The sequence below is a fragment of the Drosophila rhopaloa genome, unplaced genomic scaffold (genome assembly GCF_018152115.1).
Source record: "Drosophila rhopaloa isolate 14029-0021.01 unplaced genomic scaffold, ASM1815211v1 contig_2, whole genome shotgun sequence".
Classification (NCBI taxonomy): domain Eukaryota; kingdom Metazoa; phylum Arthropoda; class Insecta; order Diptera; family Drosophilidae; genus Drosophila; species Drosophila rhopaloa.
The window spans coordinates 9,462,369-9,486,505 of NW_025335083.1; the positions used below are offsets into that span (position 1 = coordinate 9,462,369).

At 41.9% G+C, this 24,137-nt stretch overlaps 6 protein-coding genes across 6 annotated transcripts; all 6 read right to left on the reverse strand.

The window, feature by feature from the left end:
• Positions 1 to 2,517: 2,517 nt before the first annotated feature.
• On the reverse strand, positions 2,518 to 4,998 carry LOC108040746. The gene is made up of 2 exons (XM_017118329.1): positions 4,836 to 4,998; positions 2,518 to 3,263 (listed from the first exon to the last, which is right to left on the reverse strand). Exons 1-2 carry the CDS (start codon positions 4,996 to 4,998, stop codon positions 2,518 to 2,520), a joined length of 909 nt encoding a protein of 302 aa, XP_016973818.1.
• A 789-nt stretch (positions 4,999 to 5,787) lies between these two features.
• Positions 5,788 to 6,696, reverse strand: LOC108040755. The gene has a single exon (XM_017118341.1). It carries the CDS (start codon positions 6,581 to 6,583, stop codon positions 5,855 to 5,857), a length of 729 nt encoding a protein of 242 aa, XP_016973830.1. The 5' UTR covers positions 6,584 to 6,696; the 3' UTR covers positions 5,788 to 5,854.
• A 243-nt stretch (positions 6,697 to 6,939) lies between these two features.
• LOC108040747 lies at positions 6,940 to 7,922 on the reverse strand. The gene has a single exon (XM_017118331.2). It carries the CDS (start codon positions 7,747 to 7,749, stop codon positions 6,955 to 6,957), a length of 795 nt encoding a protein of 264 aa, XP_016973820.1. The 5' UTR covers positions 7,750 to 7,922; the 3' UTR covers positions 6,940 to 6,954.
• Positions 7,923 to 8,298: 376 nt separating this feature from the next.
• On the reverse strand, positions 8,299 to 9,236 carry LOC108040758. The gene has a single exon (XM_017118346.2). The coding sequence runs from the start codon at positions 9,186 to 9,188 to the stop codon at positions 8,424 to 8,426; it is 765 nt and encodes a 254-aa protein (XP_016973835.1). The 5' UTR covers positions 9,189 to 9,236; the 3' UTR covers positions 8,299 to 8,423.
• Positions 9,237 to 9,516: 280 nt separating this feature from the next.
• On the reverse strand, positions 9,517 to 10,555 carry LOC108040756. The gene has a single exon (XM_017118343.1). It carries the CDS (start codon positions 10,498 to 10,500, stop codon positions 9,712 to 9,714), a length of 789 nt encoding a protein of 262 aa, XP_016973832.1. The 5' UTR covers positions 10,501 to 10,555; the 3' UTR covers positions 9,517 to 9,711.
• A 563-nt stretch (positions 10,556 to 11,118) lies between these two features.
• On the reverse strand, positions 11,119 to 12,099 carry LOC108040759. The gene has a single exon (XM_017118347.1). The coding sequence runs from the start codon at positions 12,074 to 12,076 to the stop codon at positions 11,195 to 11,197; it is 882 nt and encodes a 293-aa protein (XP_016973836.1). The 5' UTR covers positions 12,077 to 12,099; the 3' UTR covers positions 11,119 to 11,194.
• Positions 12,100 to 24,137: the final 12,038 nt, after the last annotated feature.

Here is a 24,137-nt window from a genome sequence, read left to right on the forward strand (position 1 = left end):
GACGGACCCACGGAACGAACAAATTGGAAACACATTTAAATGCGTCCACCACTAAAACAAAACCCAAGGAGCGGCATTGCCGTGTTCCTCCCCTCTTTGAGTATCTGAGGTTCGGTCGACCGCAGCTTCCGAAACCTATTTGGGTTAGTTTTTGAGTTTTCAGTTACTCGACGGCCCGGTCTCAATGTCAACTGTGAAAATTTCTCAAGCGTAACAAGAAATAAGTTACATGACTTTCAACGGAAGTTGTGCGAATGTATCACTCCACCCCAAAAAGCAAGGAATATATACTTAACTCCGAGGGTCGGCTTACGACTGTCTGATCTGGTCTAGTCCACTCCGCTGGCAACTTGATTCTTAATTATTGCATTTATGCTCTGCCTTTGCCGACAAATTTGCGGTAATTGAATATTCCGAGATCTGGTTTTGGGCCCGACTATTAGGGCCAGCGGAGTGATGAAGTCAATGTGCAATTGCCATTTGGTTAGACACCCAACCACCTTTGTCTCCCTCGAATTAGTGCGTTGAGTTATAGTTTATTTGGGGTTAGAACTTGTTATCCTTCCTTGGGCTGAGTTTTGGGTGATTTTTATACCGGAATAGGACCACCCGGGTCTGCTTATAACCAGATTAGCCATGTCAAAGTCCCAGACTTCAGAAGTGGGTTAATGAGGCTATTGAGGATCTGGTTAAAGTTTACACGGTTCAAAAGGACCTTCAAGTAGTAACAGTAGTAAGCTTGCAATGCTTCCCTTCAGGATATTACTTCTTACCCTTTTTCGAGCAAAAGACTTCCCCTAGATCTTTTTTCTGAATTGTCTGAATTATTTTCTAATTAATTTGCTTTTTGTTCAGAGTTAATATTATAAGAATTAAGCAATTTGACTGTCCCTTTAAGTCTATCAACCTAAATTTGTTTTTTGGGGTTACCTTGTAAAATTGAAACGTTACCCTTCCAGTACAACATAATTTTTAGCAGTGTTAATGATTTCTTTTGCATTTATTAAAGAAAAACAAGGGCTATGAAGAACTTAGTGAATCCAAGGCTGTCCACCTCATTTTCTTACTTCTGAATTATTTTCTTATCATTTTGCTTAGTGTGCTTTACTAAGAATTAATTTTATAAGAACTGAGCGTTGCAGTACGAATGTCACTGTCAACCTCTTAGCCAGAATTTGTTTATGGTTTTGTTTTCAAAAATCAGGACTTCAACTTTTGCATAAAAAATCACCATCTAATTTTTTTTGCTTGATAAATTTCATGGACACACGACTTCTGCCTCCCCCTAACTTGCATACTGCCAAATTATTTTGTAATTAATTTACCTTGGAGATTTTCTATCACCCCACTTAAAGAATTGCTCTCCCTTATACCGTTTTTTTATTGTGAAACAATAGATTAAATTATTTTTAAATATATTTTGAAACACGGAGCATTCGCAAAGGCCATTACGAATTCAAATTGTATCTTTTGCTTTAATTGGTTTACTTGTTTGTTGTTTGTTGCAGAGTATATTTCGCCTCAGGTGCAGACACAGCCACTTCCGCTCCCTTCTGCCGTCGCATTTGTCAATATTTTCGACAGGAACTGCAGGGCTGGCGGATTGGTCGACCGGAGGACTGGAGGGCTGTGGGCAAACAAACATGCTTAAAATAACAAATTAGCATAGGCCGGGGGAGCGCGGGCCCGAGACTATGGACTAAAACAACAAATATACAGCCGTAGGGTTTTCGGGAGAAGGGCGGCGATTTGGGTCGGAATGGGCTGCCAGCAAGCTACCAATTTGGTACACTCACTCGAGATCGGGTTCCAAGTGCTGGCTGGCCGGCTGGCTGGCTCAAAAGTTACATCAATCACCATCAACACTCAACAACTCATCGACATCGAAATACCAAAATGGCGCATTGGTGTTAATGATGCCGACTTTGAAATTTTACCGACGCGCCCACAAGAGTTTTTTTTTTTTTGCAAAAAAAATACGCAAAAAGCAAACAAGGCAAGTGTCGTTTTGAAGTTTTCATCATCATCATCATCGCCATCGCCATAACCATCACCACCAACCATCGCCGTCGTTCGTCATTGGAGGGTCACATTCGTCATTGGGCAAACAAATGAAGGGGACGTCGAGCTGACAGATAATTTTTTTCAACTTGTGCTGAATGATGTGCGAACAAGTTGTAATTATTTCGCATTAAGCCACGGAACGCAACGGAACGAAGATATGCTGATGACGCCGAGGTAATGGCCATTGGTTCTGGTTCTGGTATTTCCCCTCGGCATTTCTTTTCGAGAGCCAAAGCTGTTGAGATGAATGCATTGGAGCGAATAGGGAAAACGGAAACCAGAACTGAAATCAAATTTTAAGCTTCTCGAAATTTGACTTTCCTCTGACTTGATAAATGGCTTTCAATAAAGCCAGTTGCAAACTTAAGGACGTTGAACCATGCAAATTAGTTATACATTTTTGAAAGCCAATTCTGCAGCCCACAAAACAAAACCAAATTGAGTTTTCCCGATTTATGTTTCATTTTGTATTGCCTCTAAATAAAAATAATAGAAACCACTGAAGCAAACCAGATTAATCACAAAGTAAGTGTAGATTCCCATAGCGCATAATGGTGCATCCTCCAGAGGTATAAACTTCTGACGTCCGTGAACGTATCGCGCCTGGTAAAGGCCCATTGTGATCACCAACACTATCAGTACAATGCCGATTGCCAAGTAAAAAATGGGGCTTCTCAGGAAAAACATAAGTATGCCCAATGTGAAGAGCAGTATCACACATGTGCCAATAACAATACTTGCGCTGCATTCGTTGGGCAGCATCCTTAGAGGACATTTTGCACCACAAACACTCAACAGCACCACAAATGATCCGCTGGCCAGCAAAGAACCCAGAAGAACCCAAGTGTTGACCATGAACATGTAGTAGGATCCAAAGAGGGTAATCAGGAACACTGTGATCACGGACAAAATACGATTGCAGGGATATTTGAAACGCTTATGGGGACAGCAACTCAGTATTATCAGGCAAATGAGGGCCAGGATGAGCCAGACAAAGGCAGGCACAGGAATGTGCTCACCCAGGATAATTCCACTCCATGAAATTATTATCCACGGAACCACCGATATCAGACAGAACAAGGTCGAAAATAAATACACTTGGCGCACAAATTTGCTTAGCACTTTGGGATCACTGATGGTTATAGGATGGTCCTGTTCAATCGGCTGTCTATTATCGAATCCACTCATCACATCACATCCTTAAAGAGAGAAAAGTTAAACAATTATTGGTTAAGAAATCCAATTTGGTTTCCAACAACTAAGAATTTGACAGCTCTATCTTAGATGAAGTAAAAATTCGTTGATTAATTTAAAACTAATTTCAGAAATCTTTAACTTGGTGTAACTTAAAAAAAATTCTATCCAAATGGACAAATTAAATGGTGGGTTTTTAACAAATATTTAAAAAAAGTTTTAAAGGTCTTAGTATTGTTGACATATCAGTTTTTCATATGAAAAATGGCTTTAAACAATAGTATATAAAACTATTAAAACAGTGGAAGATTTTTATGAAAAAGGTTGGTTTTGCTAAATATACTTTGAAGATTTTTTACCAAGGAAAACAATTACACTCCCACGGTGATATTAGACCAAATTGTATAAATTATTTAGAATCGAGTTTCAGATATTTTCGTTCTCCGGAAATTAGTTTAAAGTGCCCAAAACCCCTCGGACTAGTTTACGTTGGCCATTAGGACCACGACGCAATGTAAATGATTATGTCGAATTCCACCACCCTGGCTGGACTCAGTTATCTGGGGAGAAATCAAACTGCTGCTGCCACATTTCGTTGCATTTAATTATGCGAAAGCCTTCGATAGCCAGCTACCAGTTGACATTGAAGTCCGGGTTTCCCACGTTAAGGCACACACAACCGCCTACCAAAGTCGTTAGCAGAAGTTGGGCGGAAAAGTCGAGCCCCCTTCTGCCGACTCGATTTACAATGCTTCCGCGTTTTTGTCACCGGAAAGGTAAATCACGAGTTGACCACGCAACAAGCGGAATTATTCCTTTTTCCACGTTTTCCACTCTTACGTTTTGGGGGTGAAAATGAGGGTTTTTTGGAAAAACGCACAAGTTTTCCGCGCGCATTAACAACCCTTGGCCATCGGTATTGGGTTTCGGGTGGCAAAGTGAAGTTAAGTAAAGTAACCACCGCGAGACGTCGCGAACGTTTAATTGCATTCGATATGCGCTTTTGGGAATTTTCCCACGATTTTCGTGTAAGATTTTTCCGAAAGGTAACTAGCTCAGGTCAGTTCCGAGCAGATCGGGTCCAGATGCTCTAATCGAAAGCTGCTGCGAGTGATAATGCTTTTACACATAGGAAAAAGGCTTAGCCGCACTGCAATAAAATTATTCCTTTGCAAAACATTCAGCTTAAATTGGTACTTGAGAATTTCTAGCTTATAACTACAGGCGAATTAAAATTGTTTTCTAGTATGTATTATTTGAAAATTCTATATTATATGTGAGACGTATTTTAAGTTATTGCCAGCTATTTTTATAAATATTTATTAATACACAATTATGTTTTATTTTTTCATTGATTAAATATAAGTTAAGCATTTCATTAAATTTTGTAATTTAAAAAAACTTTTAAGAAGATAAATGTTTTACCTAGATGTGTGTGGTTTCCAACTACCATTTTCTTCGGAATCCTTTTTAAACTTTATTTAGCCATTACAAAATTATATTTTTTCTCCCAGTGTCAATGGTGGTGGCAGCCGTTGATCATGACCATCATCATCATCACTTATCGCTATGCACACTGATATCATCCTGATAATCAACATTTATGGCCGCTGATTGTTTTCGCGACTGACCGCGACGCCTTCGAATAAAGGGTTGCTCCTGCTCCTGCTCCTGTTGGAAGATACGGATAAATGGAGATCGGAGACCCTCGCCGCGTAGTCTGAGATTTGTGTGACTCATAACGAGTTTCCTCTCGCCTCGGTTGGACCTTAAGTGGATATTGCATTGTTGAGCGACTCGCGATCTTTTGTCTCGCCCAGCTGCCGCTTTGTTTGGTCTTGGACAGTCCAGTACCCTGCTCTATTAATCCTGTTTCCAGTGGCACTTCTTCGGTTACGGCAGCTTATCAAACAGCCGAAGTGGAGTAGAAGATACTTTATGTAAATTTCATATAGGAGTTACTTTTTTCCTTCTCGTCTTAATCCAGTTCAAATCGATGCGCGAGTGTCTTATTAAAACAGCCGGGGATGGTTATGATCTTGGACAAACGGAATTCCCGGGGAGTGAGCTCTTCACCACGCCTGAATGATTAAATTTCAATATACAGGAAGCTGTTTCGGTTGGGCCTCTATTTACACAGTTTGTTTCAAGAAAAATATAAATCCATTGAAACTGAATTATTACGAAATTTATTGCGATTATGAATCCGGTTTTAAGATCCTCTGTTTGTTGTTTACCTACTTTTGTAAAGATTGCTGAATCACATGTGCCGTGAATGAAAGCCTTCACCACACACGCCCCAACAAAAAATGCTTTGCCAATTTAGCGGTTTATTTATTAATTTCACTTCAAGACAATTCATCCATTGTCTGGATCTGGCGCATGGCACGGAACTCTGCTCGACGTCCCAAAACAATGAGCCGAAAATGTTGCCAGAACAATACAATAACCACATAAACAATGCATATACGAAGTGAATCTAAAAATTACGAGAAGTGATCTTTCGGTCAGATCATTCTAGGCAACTACTTTGTGGGTGTCTATTTCCTTTATTATCAATAGTTTTGAATCCTCAAATATAGATTGCCAAAGGGAATCAACATTCCAGAGTGCGAGTACTTTGATAGGCGATGGCCAGGATACGTTCATGCAGGATCATGTAGGAGAAGAACTGCAGGACACTGAGGAACAGATACTCGTTCTTCGGGACATCGAACTGGCGATCGTGAATTACAGTTGCGGTATACATCACCGTGCAAATGGCCACCAAGGCGAAAGTGTTTCGAACCGCATAGTATATTCCATAGTAGTCGAAGAAGAAGGCGTTGATGAAGAATATAAGCATCATTATATTGGATATGGCCGTCAAAATGCTGAGGACCAGGTCGCCGGGCACAATGAACATGGGAAAGTAGGCGCCCCAAAATATGCTGGCCAGCATCAGGGAAACCACCACGACGGCGGCGTAGACATTAACAAAAATATTAGCACTGTGCATCTGTTCCATGGCTATGTAAATGGTCGAGCTCTCCACGATGGCTGCGATAATGATGTAGTTGAACGGCACCTTGCGTCCGATTTTGGTCCAGGCCAAAGTGGAGATCGCGAAAAAGGTGCACAGGAGCCACCATCCGTAGCGCACCTCGGATCTGTCCTGGATCGGCATTGCGGACAACGCAATAATGATCCACTGGGTCAGGGCGATGACGGCCAGGATCGCACTTAGTCCGTAGATCCGCGCTGCATGGCTGATATCGGGATCCGGTGGGAGGCCGTAGACCTCCGGTTCGTTGATCCGAAAATTGCCTCTACGTATTCGTGGCATTAACTCACAATTTTCTTCAATTTCTGGTTTTTAAAAGGTTTTTAAAAAGAATTGTAATTTAAAGAAAAAAGTGTTCCTTATTTGAAGTTTTCATGTTGAAGATAAAATTTTGATAAATGTTTACTCAACTGCCCCAGACCAATATTTTCAAAATAAATCTTTTAAATTTTCAATAATTCTTTTGATATTGACAGAATGTTAAATATAAAATATAACAAATCTGATAAACAATTTGTATATATGTAAATTTATAGAACGTAGAGCAAGACTTTTCAATAGTTTTGCTATAACTATTCAATCAATATGTTTTGTTTTATACCTAGCAGAAAAGTGCAAGAATTAAATGGTCACTTATGCATTGTTCATCATGTTTATTTTGGAACAGTACTCAAGCCTTCTAAGTAATTTGGGGAACCGGAAATCTTCTGTGCAAATGTGCAGCAAAAGACGGTTATGCAAAAGAATAAAATCCATCCATCAATCACTATGCACAGGGAGCAGATGAGATCATAGTCAAGGGGCACATAGTGCATCCGTCCGTGGATGAACTGGACTTGCAGTGGGACAAGGACGACTGCCAGGATGAACAGAGCTACAGTGAAGCCCACAAGGTAGTAAACTTGGTCGGTGACCAGCGTGAGGATCCACAGCGGAAAGAGTGCTGCCAGGCAGAGGCACACAATCACTACGGTGACAAGGACATTCGGAAGACACGATTTCCGACACTTTGCTCCGCAAATCAGCAATGGAATCAGCACCAGTCCGGCCATCAGGGAGAAAACCATCATTTGGGATATTTCCAACACGCTCACAAAGTATGCTCCGGCCAGCGCGATGAGCTCCACGTCACCGATGGCCATTACCCAGAGGATCGGCCTGCGGACTCGCCTGACGGGCAGGCAGGTGAGGATTGACAGGACGCCGAAGGCGAGGACCATCCAGAAATAGGGCGGCACCGGAAGAATGGTGACCACGCTTAACATCAACGACGAAATGATCAGCAACGGCAAGGCCGAAATGAAACCCAAGATCGAGGCGTTGATGTAGACAGTAAGTATGAATTCCCGCAACTCATACGGATCGATGGTGTTTAAAGGATCTGGATCCCCTTCCTCATCTCTGCGCCTGCGCAATCGCGAACAACGCGAAAGCCGTACCATTTGCATCGTTCCAGAATTTTTCGACTTAAATTACGAAGACTGATGTGTTTCAACATTTTGCTTACATTTTATGGTGGATTTTTCTGTTATATGGTGATTTTGAATCTAAACTATGGACCTAATTAGTGATTGAATTACAGGTTTTTATCCAATTTTAGCCAAATATCGTCGAAACTTGATTTTTAATACTATATTTAGTTTGTAATTGAATAAGCAATTTATTTTCTATTTTGATTTTTATCTATCCTGGGTATGGCCTGCTAAGGTAAGGAAATTCATTATATATATAATAAAATATGAAATTGTTCAAATATGTTGTTGAATATGTTTCTATGCTCAATATAAGATGAACCCGTTAACCATTCTCCCACTCATAAAAATATATCATATCGGACTAGTCATATCGGATTTTGGTTTTTCAAGAGTGAGTTTTTCCCAGGCGAGATCAAATGTGATTTTAGACCATTCTTTTCGCCATAATAAAAAGTTTAGAGTTTTGAATAAAACGCATTCTCCTTACGATTTTTTATCGCTTTAAAGGATCTACAGCGTTGCTGTTATTTTGTTATATTTGTATTTTTAATTGTTAGGGCAAACACTTTATTGTTCTCTGATAATTACTGTTTTGGCGATACTCTTTAATAAATTACCCTACATGTTATGCCCAAATTTCCCTTGAATTACTCATTATTAACGTAATCGAAGTATAGGGCAAAGACCAGCATGCTGCCGATCAGGAAGACGAAGTGCAGGTAGATGCCGTTGGCGCAGCTCGCGGTCTCCCCATAAGGAACTTGACGGAGTCTTCCGCAGATGTACCGGGCCTGGAAGGGAGCCATGAACACGATCAGGATAACGAAGACAATGGCGAAGGCCAACATGTAGCGCAGATCGCGGATGACCAGGAAGAGGATAATGAGCACGATCATCGTGATGGTGGCCAGCAGGAAGACGCAGCAAGTGCAGAGGAGGTTGGGCAGCAGAACCTCCGGACTCCTGGCCCCGTACAGATGGAGCAGGAAGAGCAGGGCACCTGAGGCTATCATGGACACCAGCAGGACCCACACGTTCACCAGATGCATGTAGTACGCTCCGTACAGGGTGATGAAGAACAACGATGCCACGACCATTCCCCAGCAGAAGAGGGTTGTGGCGGGGGTCTGTCGGACGCAGCTGAGTATGGTCAGGATGATGAAGGCCAATAGCAACCACACGAACGGCGGAACCGGGATGTCCTCGTACACGTCCACGACGAGAGCCGAGAGGATGATCCATGGAATCGAGGATACGACGCACAGCAAGAGCGAGGACACGTACACCCGGAAGATGAAGGCCCGCAGGTCGCGTCCGCTGATGACTATAATCTCCGGCTCCTCCGCCGGTTGGCCTTCGACTCTTCCGCCCTGCAGGCCGTAAGGCGCCCACCGCGCATTCTGATTATTCATGTGTCGATGAGGGTTCCGAATCAATTTACTGGGATTTCGGCAATGGAAGCTTGGCTGCCTACATGTGTAGTTAGGAAAAAAATACCTTGTCGATGGCACGGGACTTATGGATTTGTTGAAAATACACTTTATATAAAGTGGAACAAAATGCCGCAAGCTTTCACATATCCCAATAATTAATAATTTCATTAAATTGATCATGAATGTACTCTTAACCCTTTAAATTTTTATTCTCCATCCAATAATGTTTGATTATCAACATTATAAATAACTTTACATTTATTGTTGGAATATATATATCAAAAGGTTAATTTAAAAACAGGCCAGCTAACAATATTTAATTCTTTTTATTAAATGTCGTATATGCTCCTGCTCTATTTGCCTTACTGGTGCAGTTGACCTCAGCAAACCTACAGAGTATGGGATGATTAGACGGGATGACAGGATCACTTCGTCAGTTTCGATTCAGGACCAAAAGTCCATGAGATTGGCCAGGAATCAGCCGAAAACAAACCAGAGTCTCTCAATTATAGTTCCTTTCGGTTACAGATTCAACTTCATGCCCATGAACGTCTGTGCTCGCGGTGGCGGCCTTCTTCTCAGACACCTCGATGAAGTAACTGATGCAGCAGAAGAACATCACGGTGTGCAGGTAGACGGTCAGGGTGCAGATCATGAGGTGCTCCCGCGGCACCACCTCCACCACATCCAGGCGGCCGTGGTTGAACTGCGCCTGGATGGGGATCGCGATAACCAGCATGATGAACAGGACGGCGACGAAGGTCTCCAGCAGTTCCTCGTTCCCGGTGCAGAGCTGGGCGATGCCCACGACGACCAGGACCAGCAGGAGGACCAGCATCAGCATCGTGGACCACAAGCCGCCGGGCAGGATCTCCTGCGGGCACTTGGCCCCCGAGAAGTTGAGCACCAGGAGGATTACGGCGACGCAGAGCATCACCAGAACTGTGGTCAGCAAGCCCAGCTCGAAGGTGATGAAGCAGCCGGCGACAATGGTGCAGACCATCACCAGACCGGCCATCATCCACTTGCAGGGCGAGCAGTAGGCGATCCCGGGGATGCAGTGCATCGTCACCATAGCCAGGAAGATCACGATGACCGGGACGTAGCCGGGAAAGGGCAGGTGCTGGTGCGGGCGGGTATTGGTCAGCAGGAGCAGCACCCAGGAGACCACCGTCAGGCCGATCATGATCAGACTCATGTGGTAGATGCTGTGGATGAACTGCGTCATCGGGTCATCGATCACGGAGTTGACCGTCGCCCGGGCGTTGTCCTGGTGGTAGATGTTGTCCATCACGTCGAGATCCTTGTGTTTCGGGTGTCGAGACTTGGTCTGGCTGGCGCCCTGACAATTGCCTCCCGGCAGAGCTGCTCACCATTCCCATTAGTTAATATCTCTTCTCTTACAATAATGGACTATATCATAAATATATCTATATATACATTTTAAATTGATGATAAGGATAACCCATATTATAGTAACAATATTTTTTATTTACTAGATTACAAATTAATTCTTTTCACCGCGTTCTAAGAACAAAATGTGATTCTTATTTGTTAAAAGCGGTAGATAATAAAATACATACACGGTTTCACAAAGTGCGAATTGAATATTATTGGTACTAAACTTGTATACAAGATACAAGATTCCACCGTTTTACATTTTACTGATATTCTAACAGATATTTTTGGAAGCTGTTGATTCATATATTGTCACTGTCTATATGATTTCATAAAATACGAATTAAATCTGGTCATTGCTAATGAAACTTTTCTAAAAGATAATATTAATTTGATTGATATTTTAACAGATATTTTTCTTCTTTACTGATACATTTTACAGATCCTTTTCTCTTCAAGTAACGACACAAACAAGCCACGTTAAGCTACTAGCTTAGTTAGAAAACATTAAAAAAGTAAGTTTTATTAGCCAGCCGAAGGGATCGAGCCTTTCCCACCATCACAATCCATTTAAAGCTTAGGAGGCTCTAAATTCCCCACCAGTTGTGTGTCCAGATTATGCAGTAAAGGGCCGCGAAGAACAACAGAAAGTGCAAATAGACGTGGACGGCGCAGACTACGAACTCGTGCTCGGGTAACTGGAATCGCCTGCCGTGAACCACCTGGGCATGATACAAGGATGTGGGCACCAGCATGATGGCCATTAGAAGGAAGTAAAGCGTTTGGTAGATCCAATTATCCGTGAAAATATACATGGTCATTACGAAAATGGAGCACACCACGAAGACGATGAGGAGCAGGATCATGGTGGCCTCGCCTGGAAGGACGATCCTGGGCAGCCAGGCTCCAGCAAAATAGCAGCCAACCATTGCGGCCATGGCGGCCAGAAGGGCGCTGCATACGTGCTCTAGACACCGATCCAGCAGAACCAGGATCACGCCCACGCCAGCCAGCTGCACGAACAATGCGCTCAGGACGAGGCTGAACCAGTAGAACTGTCGCAGCTTGCCTCCGATGCAGAGAACGAAAAGAACTAAGAGGGACACCATTGCGCAAACAAAGCCGGGTATCATGGGATCAGCATTTTGGGGAAAGGCCTTGGTCAGGATCATGGCCAGGATTGCCATGGACATCGAAAACAGGCCGGCCAGCATGTAACAGCGCCGCACGAAAAGCAGTTCCGGAGTGGGGCCATTTCTGGTCGGCTGTTCTCTGGAGACCTCGCCATCCGGAACGGCTCGCGGTGACCTCCAACGGCGAGGTGCTATATCGAGCTGGTGACCCGGAGGACCCTCAAACTGCACCACAGGACGTGGGATCTGCTCCTGCTGTTGATTGGGTGGAAAGTTTAGCAGCTGAGGGGCAGGCGGCCAAAGCATCCGGTAATAAATTGAACTATCACAGAACATTCTCTTCAAAAGCAAAAGAAGGGGCAACTACTGCAAAATTTTGACAATATGTACAGCGCCTAACTTGATTTAGCTCAAAACTATTTTCACCTTGAGTGGCGGTAAACCCATCCTCAAAACGGAGTTTGAAACTTTTTCACATATTTTTTTGTTAGTGCTGTAACATTTAACATTTTTAAATTTCATAAATTTTAAATAAATTTTAATTTTTATTTTTTTACTTTTTTAAAATACAAAGTTCTTAGGAGCTTATATATATTTTGGTATTTATTTAGAACTGAAATGAGAGGTCCAATATTACCTAAAAAAGTTTATTTCATACTTAATTTCTTCTTTTGTTTCAGGTATTTACTTATTCTGCCTTTTCTAGCCATAAGCTTTTAGAGCGTGTTAAAGATAAAGGTTTTTAGCTAGTCTGAAGCCTAATTATTCTTAATGTTTAATGTTTAAAAAAACAAAATTAAGAAATACATAAAAATAAACAGAATAATTCTTTATAACAGCAGTTTATATGCAACGTAGTGGCAGCGCGACAAGAATAAGATTACCGAGGGTGATAATTATGATATCTTACCAACTGCGATGTCAAGCACAAATATTTTACATTTTTCGAAACTTAGCCGTATTATGCTTTCCGATCAGGGCGGAAAACTCAGCGAGGCATGCGAAAATCCACGGGGACTACAAAATGCTAAGTAGCTGCGATCAAAGCTAACAAAACAGCCACAAAGGATGCTGCCCGCTTACCCTTTTCCCCCTTCTCCCCCTGCCTACATTGTTTGTTGTTATTTTGCTGATCGCTTGAGTGACATGCAAAGGATACAAGCGGGGAGTAGAAAGGAGTAGAAAGGAGTCCCCGAGATGTGTTTACTGCCGCATCTGCGGCCTCGATCACGATCACGATCACTTTCACAGACGGTTGATGCTTGATGGTTGACGGTTGGACTGCATTGTTCCGGAATGACTCAATCTCAATCAGCTGGCTACGCTTATCCTTGATCCCCGCCAAAGACATGCAAATGCCGACGGAGGACTGCCCGTCAGATATCTGGCAGCTGCACCCAATGCAATAGATACGGTTACTGTTCGAGGAGTAACCCTTGAGTTGCCAATCAAATCGTTAACTTTTTCTGGCCGTCATGATTGGATTATTGATTTGGTAAAAGAGAGTTTCAACATTGCAGGAATTGGTCCAAAGTCTGTTTTATTTTTTAAGTATTTATTGTTAAAAATATATCTTTTACAATTCAAAGCCAATTTTATTTAAAACTAAGAGAACATATTGAATGTAAGAGTAATTATATTATTATTTCTAAGTCAAATTTATGTTTGATCCAAGGACCAAATTATTAAAGTAACATAATAAAATGTGCATTAATATTGGTTTACAATCGGCTAAAAATGATTTATAAGCCGACTTCTACCCACCTTTTTAATTCATTAGCTTTGTAATTATAAATATTAAATAAATATAAGAAAATATATAATAAATATTTAATGTGAAATGTGCATTAAGAAAAAATAAAATACGTAAAGGAATGCTTAAAGTATGCCTAAATATTTTTAGTTTCAAGAGCACGAGTTGTTTAGAAAAAACTCGCATGCTTTGTTTATTGATTTTTCCCTTGCAGATTCCGGCCTTGGGCTAAATATATATATGTGCACTATTCACGTTTTACAATGGCCTCTTCAGTGCAGGTCATTGTACCCATAGTATAACTTTTTGGTTTTTATTTATTTTTGATGCCATAGACTGACAATGATGAAAGGGCCCGCAAGAGGTCGGGAGGAAAGTGAAAGCGTCGGCAAGTGCTTGACAACGACATGCGAGCGTATGCAGTGGACCAGGCCCGGTCTAGACCCCTCGACCCCCTCCCCCTGCCAAACACCCTGGGCAAACTAACGGCATTTCCCCTCCCCCATAACTCCATTTGGGATTTTGCATGCGAACACGAAATGTTCGGGAGCCGCAAAAAGCACAAGCCAAAAAGCTTACAGAAGCGTAACGAACGAGAACCGCCCGGAGATTTGGTGGCGGGGGACAGGCCGTCATCCGTGGGTCAGTGGAGAAGACAGGTTGCCTCATTCTACGTGCTCGGGGCACGATTTATAATATTCTATTAGTTCCACGACCCGAGCCCGAGACCGAGTCGAAGCTCGAGTTTTGGGCCCAGCCCGGACTGACTCTGACTGACTGTTGTGTGTGGCAGCGCAGTTAGCGCAGATAATACATCCGTTTCCGGTTAAGCCCATATTTTTGTGTCATTTAGTCGTCGGGTGGCGGGGAGGCGGGGCAGTGCGGCAAGTGCCGAGACAGCGTATGTGGGAGTGGAACAGACAGCTACAGATGCTGGCTACACTCAGGGGAAATCCCGTGTTTCCAAAAAAAAAAATATGACTTATATGAAATAGAAAGGCATTGCAAACCTCGCGACTTTTTAAATGGTTAAGAACCTATTTGCGATATTTCAATTTGTCTCATATAAATGCAGTTATAACTGCATATATGCAGTGCTCTCTGCCTTTATAGGCGATATGTTAAGATTGGCTACATTTTTGGTTGATATACAAAAAATATTTAAAAATATTTATTATAATGAAAATTCAATCCCTTTCAGCTGTAAACCTTTAATGATTTAGTGCTAAAAAGTTGGATCAAAAAGAGATCTTAAAAATTTTTTAAAAATTAAATATAATACATGTAGTAATTATTACCCTGTTAAGAAATTCGTAGTTTAAAAAGTTGATTTAAACCTTATAATACAAAATGCAATTTATAAGCGATTACTATTTTTTGCAGCTGACATGCCAGCTAACGAGGGGTGGAAAGGAGGATGGGGCTGCGAGTGGGGTGGGAATGGGCTGTAGCAGGGGCAGTGGAAGGGGCAGGGGCAAGGGGCAGGGGCACGGGGCATGTGCATGGACACGGACACGGGCTGAGACTGGAACTGAAACTGAAAATGGGGCTGGGCGCATCAAGTGATGCGACAAGTGCAGCAGACGCTGGAGCGGAATCGTCAACGCTTCCGCATATTTCTCATTTCCACAATTAAACATTGTGAGTGGAGCGTTATGGCGAATGCTCCAAGGGTTGCATAAGTTGGGGGGTTGTGGGGTTGGATGGTTTAGGGGTTCAGGGGTTCATGGGTGCAGGGGTGCCGGTACTGAGGTCGGCTGGAGCCTGCTTCTTAGATAAATCAAAGGCAAAGCAATTAATAATGCATTTTTGGAGCGGGAGAACGGAATGGGGGATTGGTAAATTTGCTGCATTTGCTCCAGAGCGGAAGCTCAAATGGAGCTTGTATCTAGCAAAATCGGGTAATTATGTTCCAGCAGCCCCTTCCTGAAGTCCCTGCCCCCTCGAAACGGAAGTTCTGCATGACTTTCCCCATGGGACCCCCACTATCCCCGCTATCTTATCGGGAAATCCAGCATCGAGGCAGCTGTGCCTGCATGGTTACATGTTATTAATGAGTTATTGTATAACACCTTCTGATTCGACGGCTGCTGTTTCGGTGTCTTCCTAGTTCGTCACCGAAAATGTATACAAGTTAAGCAAATAAACAACGCTGTTTCAACAATCAAGGAAAGCTGTTTAAACACACACCCACCAGAAAGTGAAAAGGTTTCCGAAAATAAAATTTTAATCAAAATTGAACAACGCATGGAAACGTTTTTCGATGCCACCTGTCTTGCATTTAAAATTTATTACTTTATGCCACTCAGTTTATTTTCTCCACAGAAAAGTTCTTCTTCTAGACACTGAGACTATGCACTAAGTATAAAGTTATGCTGGTCTAATTACTATATAAAATATACAATATACAATACCTGGAGAATTTCCACCGCAACGGAAAATGAACGGTGTATAAAAAGCACCGCCCAACACGGCGTTACTAATTACATTTGTGCTAATGTTAATTTGTTACAATTTCCGGAATTTCGCTAATTTATTTTTTCAACATTTTTATTAGTGGCGTAAATTTACGTGCTAGCAACGTTTGGGGTGTCGACTGGAAGAACTTCCTCTGCAATTGTTGAATATATCAAACAGTAGAGGAAATAAATTAGCATATTTTGTATGTAGAACATGGGAAATGTAATTTACGATTAAAAATAAAATATGCTGGCTAGCGGGGGATAATAAAATCGAAAAGGAAGTGGTGGTTGGTCAGTTCGTATTATTGGCGGCCTAAACATTTCATTTACCGATCTATTACTATCACTTTCCTCTGAGGCCCACAACTGACCCACTGAAGGCCCACACAAATTCGCCGGCCAGACGATCGATTCAAATAGTCATATTGTTGACTGTCTTTTGTTTGCAGTCGCTCTGGGTGAATAATACTTTTCGTGGGTGTTTGAATTTATGAACAGTTTATGGGTTATGGGCGAATTTTGCACTCGTCCAACCGGAGTGCGCCGTTCGAACGGACATGCCTTGAATTTTGATTGATTTTCAAGATATTAATATTTATTTATTTTATTTTCTTTCTTTTATTTGCTTCTCTTTTCCCTTCGGCTACATATTTTTTATACTTTTTATGGCTTGGCAGAATGTTGAAATAAACACGTTGTATTGCCGCTGTTAATGGCCGCATAAATTGTTGTCAGATATTAGTAATAAATATATATTTTTTTCATGTGTGTCACTGTTTGTTTATTTATCATAACAAATTTGTCGGTATTTGTCCCGCACGTGCCAGCAATTTTGAGGCCCGAAAGTTCCTCTAATGTATTAGCAATGCATTAGTATCCATTAATCGAAACTACAAGAAATCGGTCGCTTGCAGGGCAAAAAGGTTAAAAGCATGGTGGTACTACTCTTACTGTTGGCATTTTGCCATCGTGGAAATGTGAAAATGCGCAAGGAAGCCAAACTACTGGTGCCCTATAGACCACATCCTTGCATGGCAGCCCTAAAAATATGAATCGATGGGGAATGGGATCCAAATTGTTTGCTTTTAGCTGCCTGGTTTCCTCACACGTGACTCGCTTGGTGGGAGAAAATAATTGTCGCAGACTCATTAAGTGATTTAATGCTACTAAGTAATGTATTACAGACAGTGGTAAATTATTGATTTCAGTAACCAACTGCCAAATACCATACAATTTTGTCTGCTCTGGATTCATATGCTTCTTAGTCGAACTGTGGAACCAAGTTTAAACCATTTCATAAATTAAAAGGTTACATTACTTCTATAAAGATTAAGATATTTATACTACCTTTAAAGTCTCCTTTCTTCTTTTTACCAAAATTCATTCCCATAATTATTGCTAAAATATAAATTCAGATAAATCGTATTAATAAGATTTCAATTTAAATCGTTCTTGTAATACTCAACTTAATTTAATATGAAACCCATAAAAACAACTGAAATACTTAGTGCTCAATTTCTAAACAATGTTAATGGGACACCAAAAAGTTATTTTGAGCAGTAAAATAAGATGGTGGTAAATTGGTACAAGCCAATTATGTAAAATAAAATACAGCCTGCTTTTCGGTCTGAAAAATTGTCAAATCTTATTGATACTTTCGAAGAGGATTCACTGATACGGCAAGTCCAAATTGTTTGTCCCTCCGGATCCTCGCTCTACTGGCTGTTGGCCGACACCCATGGCCCTGAATCAGTAGTCATTGATAGGCGAGTGGTCGGTCGGCAGTGTTGCCATGGTTCATTAGAACCCATTAAGGTAAGCCAAACAAAGAGGCGAGATGCCAGCAGTTCCATCTACTCATAAAATTTCGCAGCCCATGGCGGGCAGCTGAGCGCCAAAGGCCGAAAACCAAATCCAAGTTGAACGAAGCGTACAAAATCATTTCCTACTAAAATCAACGAAACGGACATGCCGCAGAGGTGGAGTCGTTCGTATATGTCGGTGGATTGTTAAAGTGGATGGGTGGAGGTGGGATCTAGATGGTCAGAGGGCTGACGGGGGAGGGGGGGGTTGTCCCACTCCAGCTCGGACACCGGCTCGGCTCAAAATGCGTGACTGCGACTAATGACCCGCACGTGTTCGGGCTGGCAGCGGTACGAGTTCTACGATGACTATGCGTCGCGCTGGCAAGAATTGATTACGATCGCTGGACGCATATTAATTGTGGCAGCCTGGCAACGTAAAGGATACCCGAAAAGGACACTGAGTACTCTGTGGAGCCTCGCTGCGCATATGATTAACAACTTAATGGATTCTCGGATGGGGATACTTTACTCTGGGCCATCCAGTGTTCGTGTTGCTGCAGGTAAACAGCGCATTTGTCGATCGTCGCCAGCCACACACCGAGATCACTACTTCCCGGTGGATCAGGGGATCGGGGAATCGGTAACGGGATGACCGAAAATTTGTCACACCCTCGAGGTTGGGGCTGTCACTCCGAATCCCCCACCGATCGCCTCTATGAGTGATGGTCCACCGAGTTGGCCCAAGCGACGTGTTGGCGATCTTATCCGATAGTTTGCTGGGCTGCCACGCACTTTGGCAGAGGTGATCAAAAATGTTAATGAGTGCTAATTAAATAATTTATTATCGCTGCCCTGGGACTGTGTCAGGCATCGGCAATGAGCAGGAGCAGGAGGTTTACGATCAGTCTTTAAGATTATTACCAAAGCCATAACAGATTTGCATATTGGTAAGATCAAAGTTATACCATGTTTGGTGGCTCAAAAAGTATTTTTATTTTGCAGCTTGGCATATTTTTAAGCTGAACTTAACTATTGTTACTCTCAAAATAAAAGGAAAAAAAAATTTCATAATACAAGAGCATTTAAAAAAAAGCAATGAGTTTCTAGACCTTCAAAACAATCCAATATTTTAAGACCCTTTTAGGCCTTCATAATTTTTCTTTACTGCCATTAATTCAGATGTTCTAATTGGTTGCTTAGTTTTGAAAATAGAAAAATTAATTGGTTTTAAATGAACAATAAAGAAATATCAAGTAAAATACAATGTTATATTAGCTTTTTTTCAAGCCAAAGCCAATTGTTTGTCCAAGTGTAGATGAATTCCGTAAACACTTGAGCGTCTATCAATCAGGGGGATCTTGATAAGCCAAAACAAGCGCCAGCCTACAATCCTCGGCAGGCGAATTCAAATGAAACTGTAACAGAAGCCCAAGCCCCAACGAAAAGCCAACCGAAATGGGCCTCACCAGAGAGCCAACATGACAAACTATAAACGCAATTACCTAGACAAACGGCAGCGCGGCAACAAAGGCGACTACATGGATCTGGTACAAAAAGACGGGCGGGCAAAAAGCCAAAGCCAAAGCCAAGGCAGCTAAGGCAACTACCAAGTTACTCGGGTTACAATGAAATTTGTCTGAGGCGAGTAAACATTGCCACCGCACATTGGTCCAAGTGGCATGTTGCAAGTTGCAAGTTGCCAGTTGCTGTTGCTTTTGCTGTTGCGCAGGCGTGCAGAAAATGGAGTTTCGGTTTCGGTAGCCAAGGGATCCTGCCGAGCCGACAGGAAGCCGGCGGAAAAGAGGGTGAACATCATGATGAGGAATGTGCTGGCCGCACGTCTTTTGCTAATAACCATCATAAATTTTGCAGCGGCAACAAATTGAAATTAAACGAACAGAAGACGCGGTGCGAGGAGAATCTGCAGAATCTGCAGCCGCAGAATGCAATCAGAGGAGAGACCAAAAATTCACAAGACCGAGAGCTCGTGATTTTTTGTGTGGGGGGGTGTATGGGTGTATATGAAAAGAAGTGTAACTACTTTGTTGTTGTCATGTAGTTAGCACTTGAAGATTTATCCGCGTGAATTAATTGCGATCTTGTTGCACAGATTCGCCGGCCACATGTGGCGTCGGTGTGTCCCTTATCAAATTTAAACGGTAGCCCAGCTGGTGGTTGTTGGCCTGTCCTGTATTCCGGAATCGGAGTCCCCCAATATATCTGAGGACCCCAAGCGGTAGCTACTTGTTGGCCATACAGAGACCCATGACAATTATGGGGGGCCATAAATCGCCGACTGCAATTCCCGGCAAGATCAAGCGAGCCCTACTCCCCAAAATCACCTTCGAAATTATTCACAGCCATTGTCGGCCATTGCCTCGTAAATCACTCGTTTCCATTTCAATTCACCTCATTTCTCCTCGATTTGCGCTTCGTTTTGCAATCTTCTGATGTGTCACAAGCCGTTGAACTGACGCGACAACATTATTAGGCGAGATCAGCGATGGACGATCAGCGATCGACACTTGGTGACATTATGGATTATGGATTATGGCGCTCGCGTGCTGCTTATGTATGCCAGTCGAATAATTTCGCAAAAATATTATCACGCTACGTGGCAATCCAGTGGCGATGGGCGATCGTCGATCCGGGCCGATCGATCCTCCTCTGATCATTCATCAGCATGCAGCTCGTCGTCATCTTCCCCATCATCGTCGCAGCTGCACAGGAAAAAAATTAAAAATATTAAACTTTAAATATTTTTAAACTCCCATTAAGTTGTTAGATTTGGTTACTATTAATTTTACACCTTTTAAAGAGTTCTAATTAATTGTTACAAAAACAAGATCCTTTTGATTTCAAGTCCCTCAAACTTCTTACCTTTATTGGTGTGAGAACGTGATTCAAATAAAGAACTTAACCTGTAGTTAAGTCTCGAAGATATGATAATATTAATTTCTGTTCAAAACAATAACGCATTAATTCGTATGTGAGTAGTTGACTTTCCTAGGGGTATTTCCATATTTACGTAAAAATATTATACAAATCTTTGAAGTCGTTTTAAATAATTCTAGGTAGGACGAAATGCTATATTTAAAAATATATATTTTCTTCAGTAAAAACTTAGATTTGTTTTCAGTAAAATATAACCAATCGATCATCAGGAAGTTTAAAAACTTGTTTTTCTGTGTGGTGGAAAGGGGGTGCTGCTTCAGCCTGGGCTGCTGATCAATCAGCGCCTTAAAAAGCGAACTGCAGCCGTACCTTCCATACCGGTCTCTTATTACCAAGTTGGCCCCGGCCGCTTCACATTTGGCAAATACATTTTCGCGCATTTCGCGACGTTTACAAATTGCCGCCATTAATTAGGCAAAAAACGCACGCACCGCCAACGCTTCGAGGGCCCCTAAAAACCCCTCGCGTAGTCGTGTAGGCGAAATCGCAAAAAAAAAAGTTTATATATATATACGAAAGCTAAAGCTACCAGACAACCGATCTGGGGGACTGGAGCCGCCGATGTGGGACTCACATAATAATCAGCGGGTGGACAGCAACCAGGATTGGTTTTGGCATGCGTTCGAAATTAATTACCCCCCAACATTCTTGGTCTTGGTGTGCAAGTGGTTTTTTATTTTTTTTGCTGCTCCCTGCTTGCTAATTAAGTTGTTTACGTTGTTGAGTTATTGAACCGCGATTTTGCCTATGGATAAGGGGTCCAGGGGGTGCGCTTCTGATTTGGGACAGCGCCCTCAGCCTACTCCCACATACGTTTCGGAATGCAGCTCAAAAGGGAGCTGCTGAAATGTATACTTTGGGGTTTGAATTCAGAATAGATTTAATAGATCATTTTACTCTTCATTAATATGTTTCGGTTTGATATTTTAGCCAATGGAATGGTGCAGTGTAGTGCAAGGCATCACGTATTTATAAACTTCGGACATGTATGTATTTACGTATTATATTTTCAAGTCGGTAAAATTATGTTTTATCCAGTTTATTTTATTCCGAAAAATTTAAGAAATTTTGATTTATTTTTAGTTTCATAAATGTGAAATAATCATTAGTTTAGTTTAACAGGCTGTCTTTATAGAATTTTCAAAACATCATTGTATTTATCAAATAAGAACCCGTCAAATGCATTACACACTGAAACTTTTGACATGGATTTGGCTTACTTTATTAAACATTTATTTAATTATTTTGTCTGCTAAAACTAAACTTATACATATGCTATGGCTCAAAGAGCTCAATTGAGTTAGTATTCCATTTGTGTGTTGCAAGCCCTTTTCAACCTTTCCGGCTCTTTGTCAATAATGCAGATACATCACTTAATAAATATAACTTCTTGCAAGTATTTTTTCTTTCATTCCTAGTAGATAGGTAATTAACATGTCTAAATGTGGTTTCTATTATTAAAGACTGCCCTTCAAAGAGGGCTCTATTTCATATTTCCCGTCTTCATAACCCGTTTCTCCCTCACATACCTTCTATACTTCCCTCGCTTGACTAAGTTGTCAACCTGTCTGCCAGTGGACTGTCAGTTGTTGCATTTTTCAGCTCGAAACGAGTATCGCGTGCCCAGTCCGAATGGGAAACCTGGAGCTGGAGTTACTCCCTGTCCACTGGGCCGTGATGCGTCGTCAAGAAATTAAGATGCACTTTGGCTGTCATCGCTGTGTTTGCTGTTGCCACGGCCTGTTGTCACGGCCTGTTGTCGTCATTTGTTTCTGCCCTTTGTCCGTGCCCCCCAAATCGAATCTAATACCGAAACAGACATCACATAATTAGTCTCTCTAAATAAATCAGCCTGCCTTCCTATTGGGGAAATAGGTTCTCCGGCTGCGGCACTTGATTTGTTTTCGGGTTTTTTTGGGCTTGTGGTTTCTTTTTCCTCTTGTTATCGCCGCTTGTCGCTCAGGTGATTTAAGTGGTTTTTTCCTTTAGATCCCTAACCAATTTGATGTCTCAATTTCAGAGCCGTCCGGAATGATTACCAATGTTTTCGGAATGGTTCTTCTACACTTTCCCCTCTGCCCAAGGCGGCGCTTTCGTTTTGATTCGAATGTAAATTTGGTAACTTTGGAATTGGTTTTCTATTAAGTGCGGCCCCGTGTTCCTGTTCCACAAGCCATTCAGATGGGATAAGATAATCTGTTTTTAAAAGCTTGTAAAATGTGCGTCTGCCTGAAGTCTGGGGTCTCGTTCTCCACTTAAAGCGGCAAACATCAACAATGGCGAGGCGACAACATTACGGCGAGGCATTCAGCCTGTTATCAATAAGCACATTAATTTGATTAATAACCACCTGCAAATCATTTCCACACTACGCTCCTCACAAAAGACCTCAAGACTGACAACATAAAAAAGAAAAAAAAAAGAAATACATATTTTCCGAAATCTCGCACCCCACTAAGTAGCGAAAATGTCAGCAACAAATGCTGATGATGCCGAGATGCCAGTATGCCAGGATGCAGAGCTCCCGAGATGAGAAGTGCCATTACAGCAGAAGCCACATCAATTTACGCATCGACTTGGCAACCCTTTTCCACCGACCTCGCACATAAATCGCTATCTTTATGGAATTTTTATGGGCAATCTCCTCGCAGGCATCCCAGCACAACCGCAGCCCCACACGCCGGGCTAATACATCGCATCCTGAGTCCTCCATCCCCAGTCCCAGGTTCAATCCCAACCCCATCATCGGGAAAAAAAGGTGCACGCGACACTTGCGCATCATCATTATGTGGGATGTGGCCACGGCGGGCGAAAGGTGAGGGTTGGCGAGCATTTGGGGTTCGGGTTAAGTGGCGGGGTTGCCAAATAAAATTTCCTGCCCCAATGTTCGGCGCTTCTGCGCCTGCTGCTGGCAGTGCAATTTGTTTTGATAACACAAAAACCAATCCTCAAAGCACCCGGATTCTGTCATTTCAAAGGGGGCGATAGATAGTCGGTGGCTTGGAGGCTGGGAATCCCCCAAAACCGTTTAATCGGTTCAAGTTCTGCAAATCGTTTAGGGAAGAAACTGGAAAAATTCTTAGATGACTAAAAGACATTCAAGTACTTTCAATTTGGTGTTGTTGTTAAACATTTCTGGTAAATAAGAAAACATTTATTTAATAAATATATTCCCTAAAGTTGGAAAAACAGCCTTTTCAAAATTCTTCTTTCATGAAGTACAAAAAATTTGAACCCAAAATATATTTTCTAATTGACTTCTCTTTAAAATATAAAAGCTTGTGCTATTATACTTAAGGCTCAGACTTCTATAAACGTGTATTTAACATATTACAAATATAATCACACGTATTCCTGTTAATTTTTAAAAATAGGAATTCCAGAATATCAACTAAATTTAGTATTTACAATTATTAAAGTAA

Coding starts and splice junctions, on each gene's coding strand:
- LOC108040755 (XM_017118341.1), bottom strand. CDS start 6,583: ATGCCACGAATACGTAGAGGCAATTTTCGGATCAACGAACCGGAGGTC.
- LOC108040747 (XM_017118331.2), bottom strand. CDS start 7,749: ATGCAAATGGTACGGCTTTCGCGTTGTTCGCGATTGCGCAGGCGCAGA.
- LOC108040758 (XM_017118346.2), bottom strand. CDS start 9,188: ATGAATAATCAGAATGCGCGGTGGGCGCCTTACGGCCTGCAGGGCGGA.
- LOC108040759 (XM_017118347.1), bottom strand. CDS start 12,076: ATGTTCTGTGATAGTTCAATTTATTACCGGATGCTTTGGCCGCCTGCC.
- LOC108040746 (XM_017118329.1), bottom strand. CDS start 4,998: ATGAGTCACACAAATCTCAGACTACGCGGCGAGGGTCTCCGATCTCCA. Junction 3,264..4,835: donor TGATTATCAGGATGATATCA/GTGTGCATAGCG, acceptor TCTCTCTTTAAG/GATGTGATGTGATGAGTGGA.
- LOC108040756 (XM_017118343.1), bottom strand. CDS start 10,500: ATGGACAACATCTACCACCAGGACAACGCCCGGGCGACGGTCAACTCC.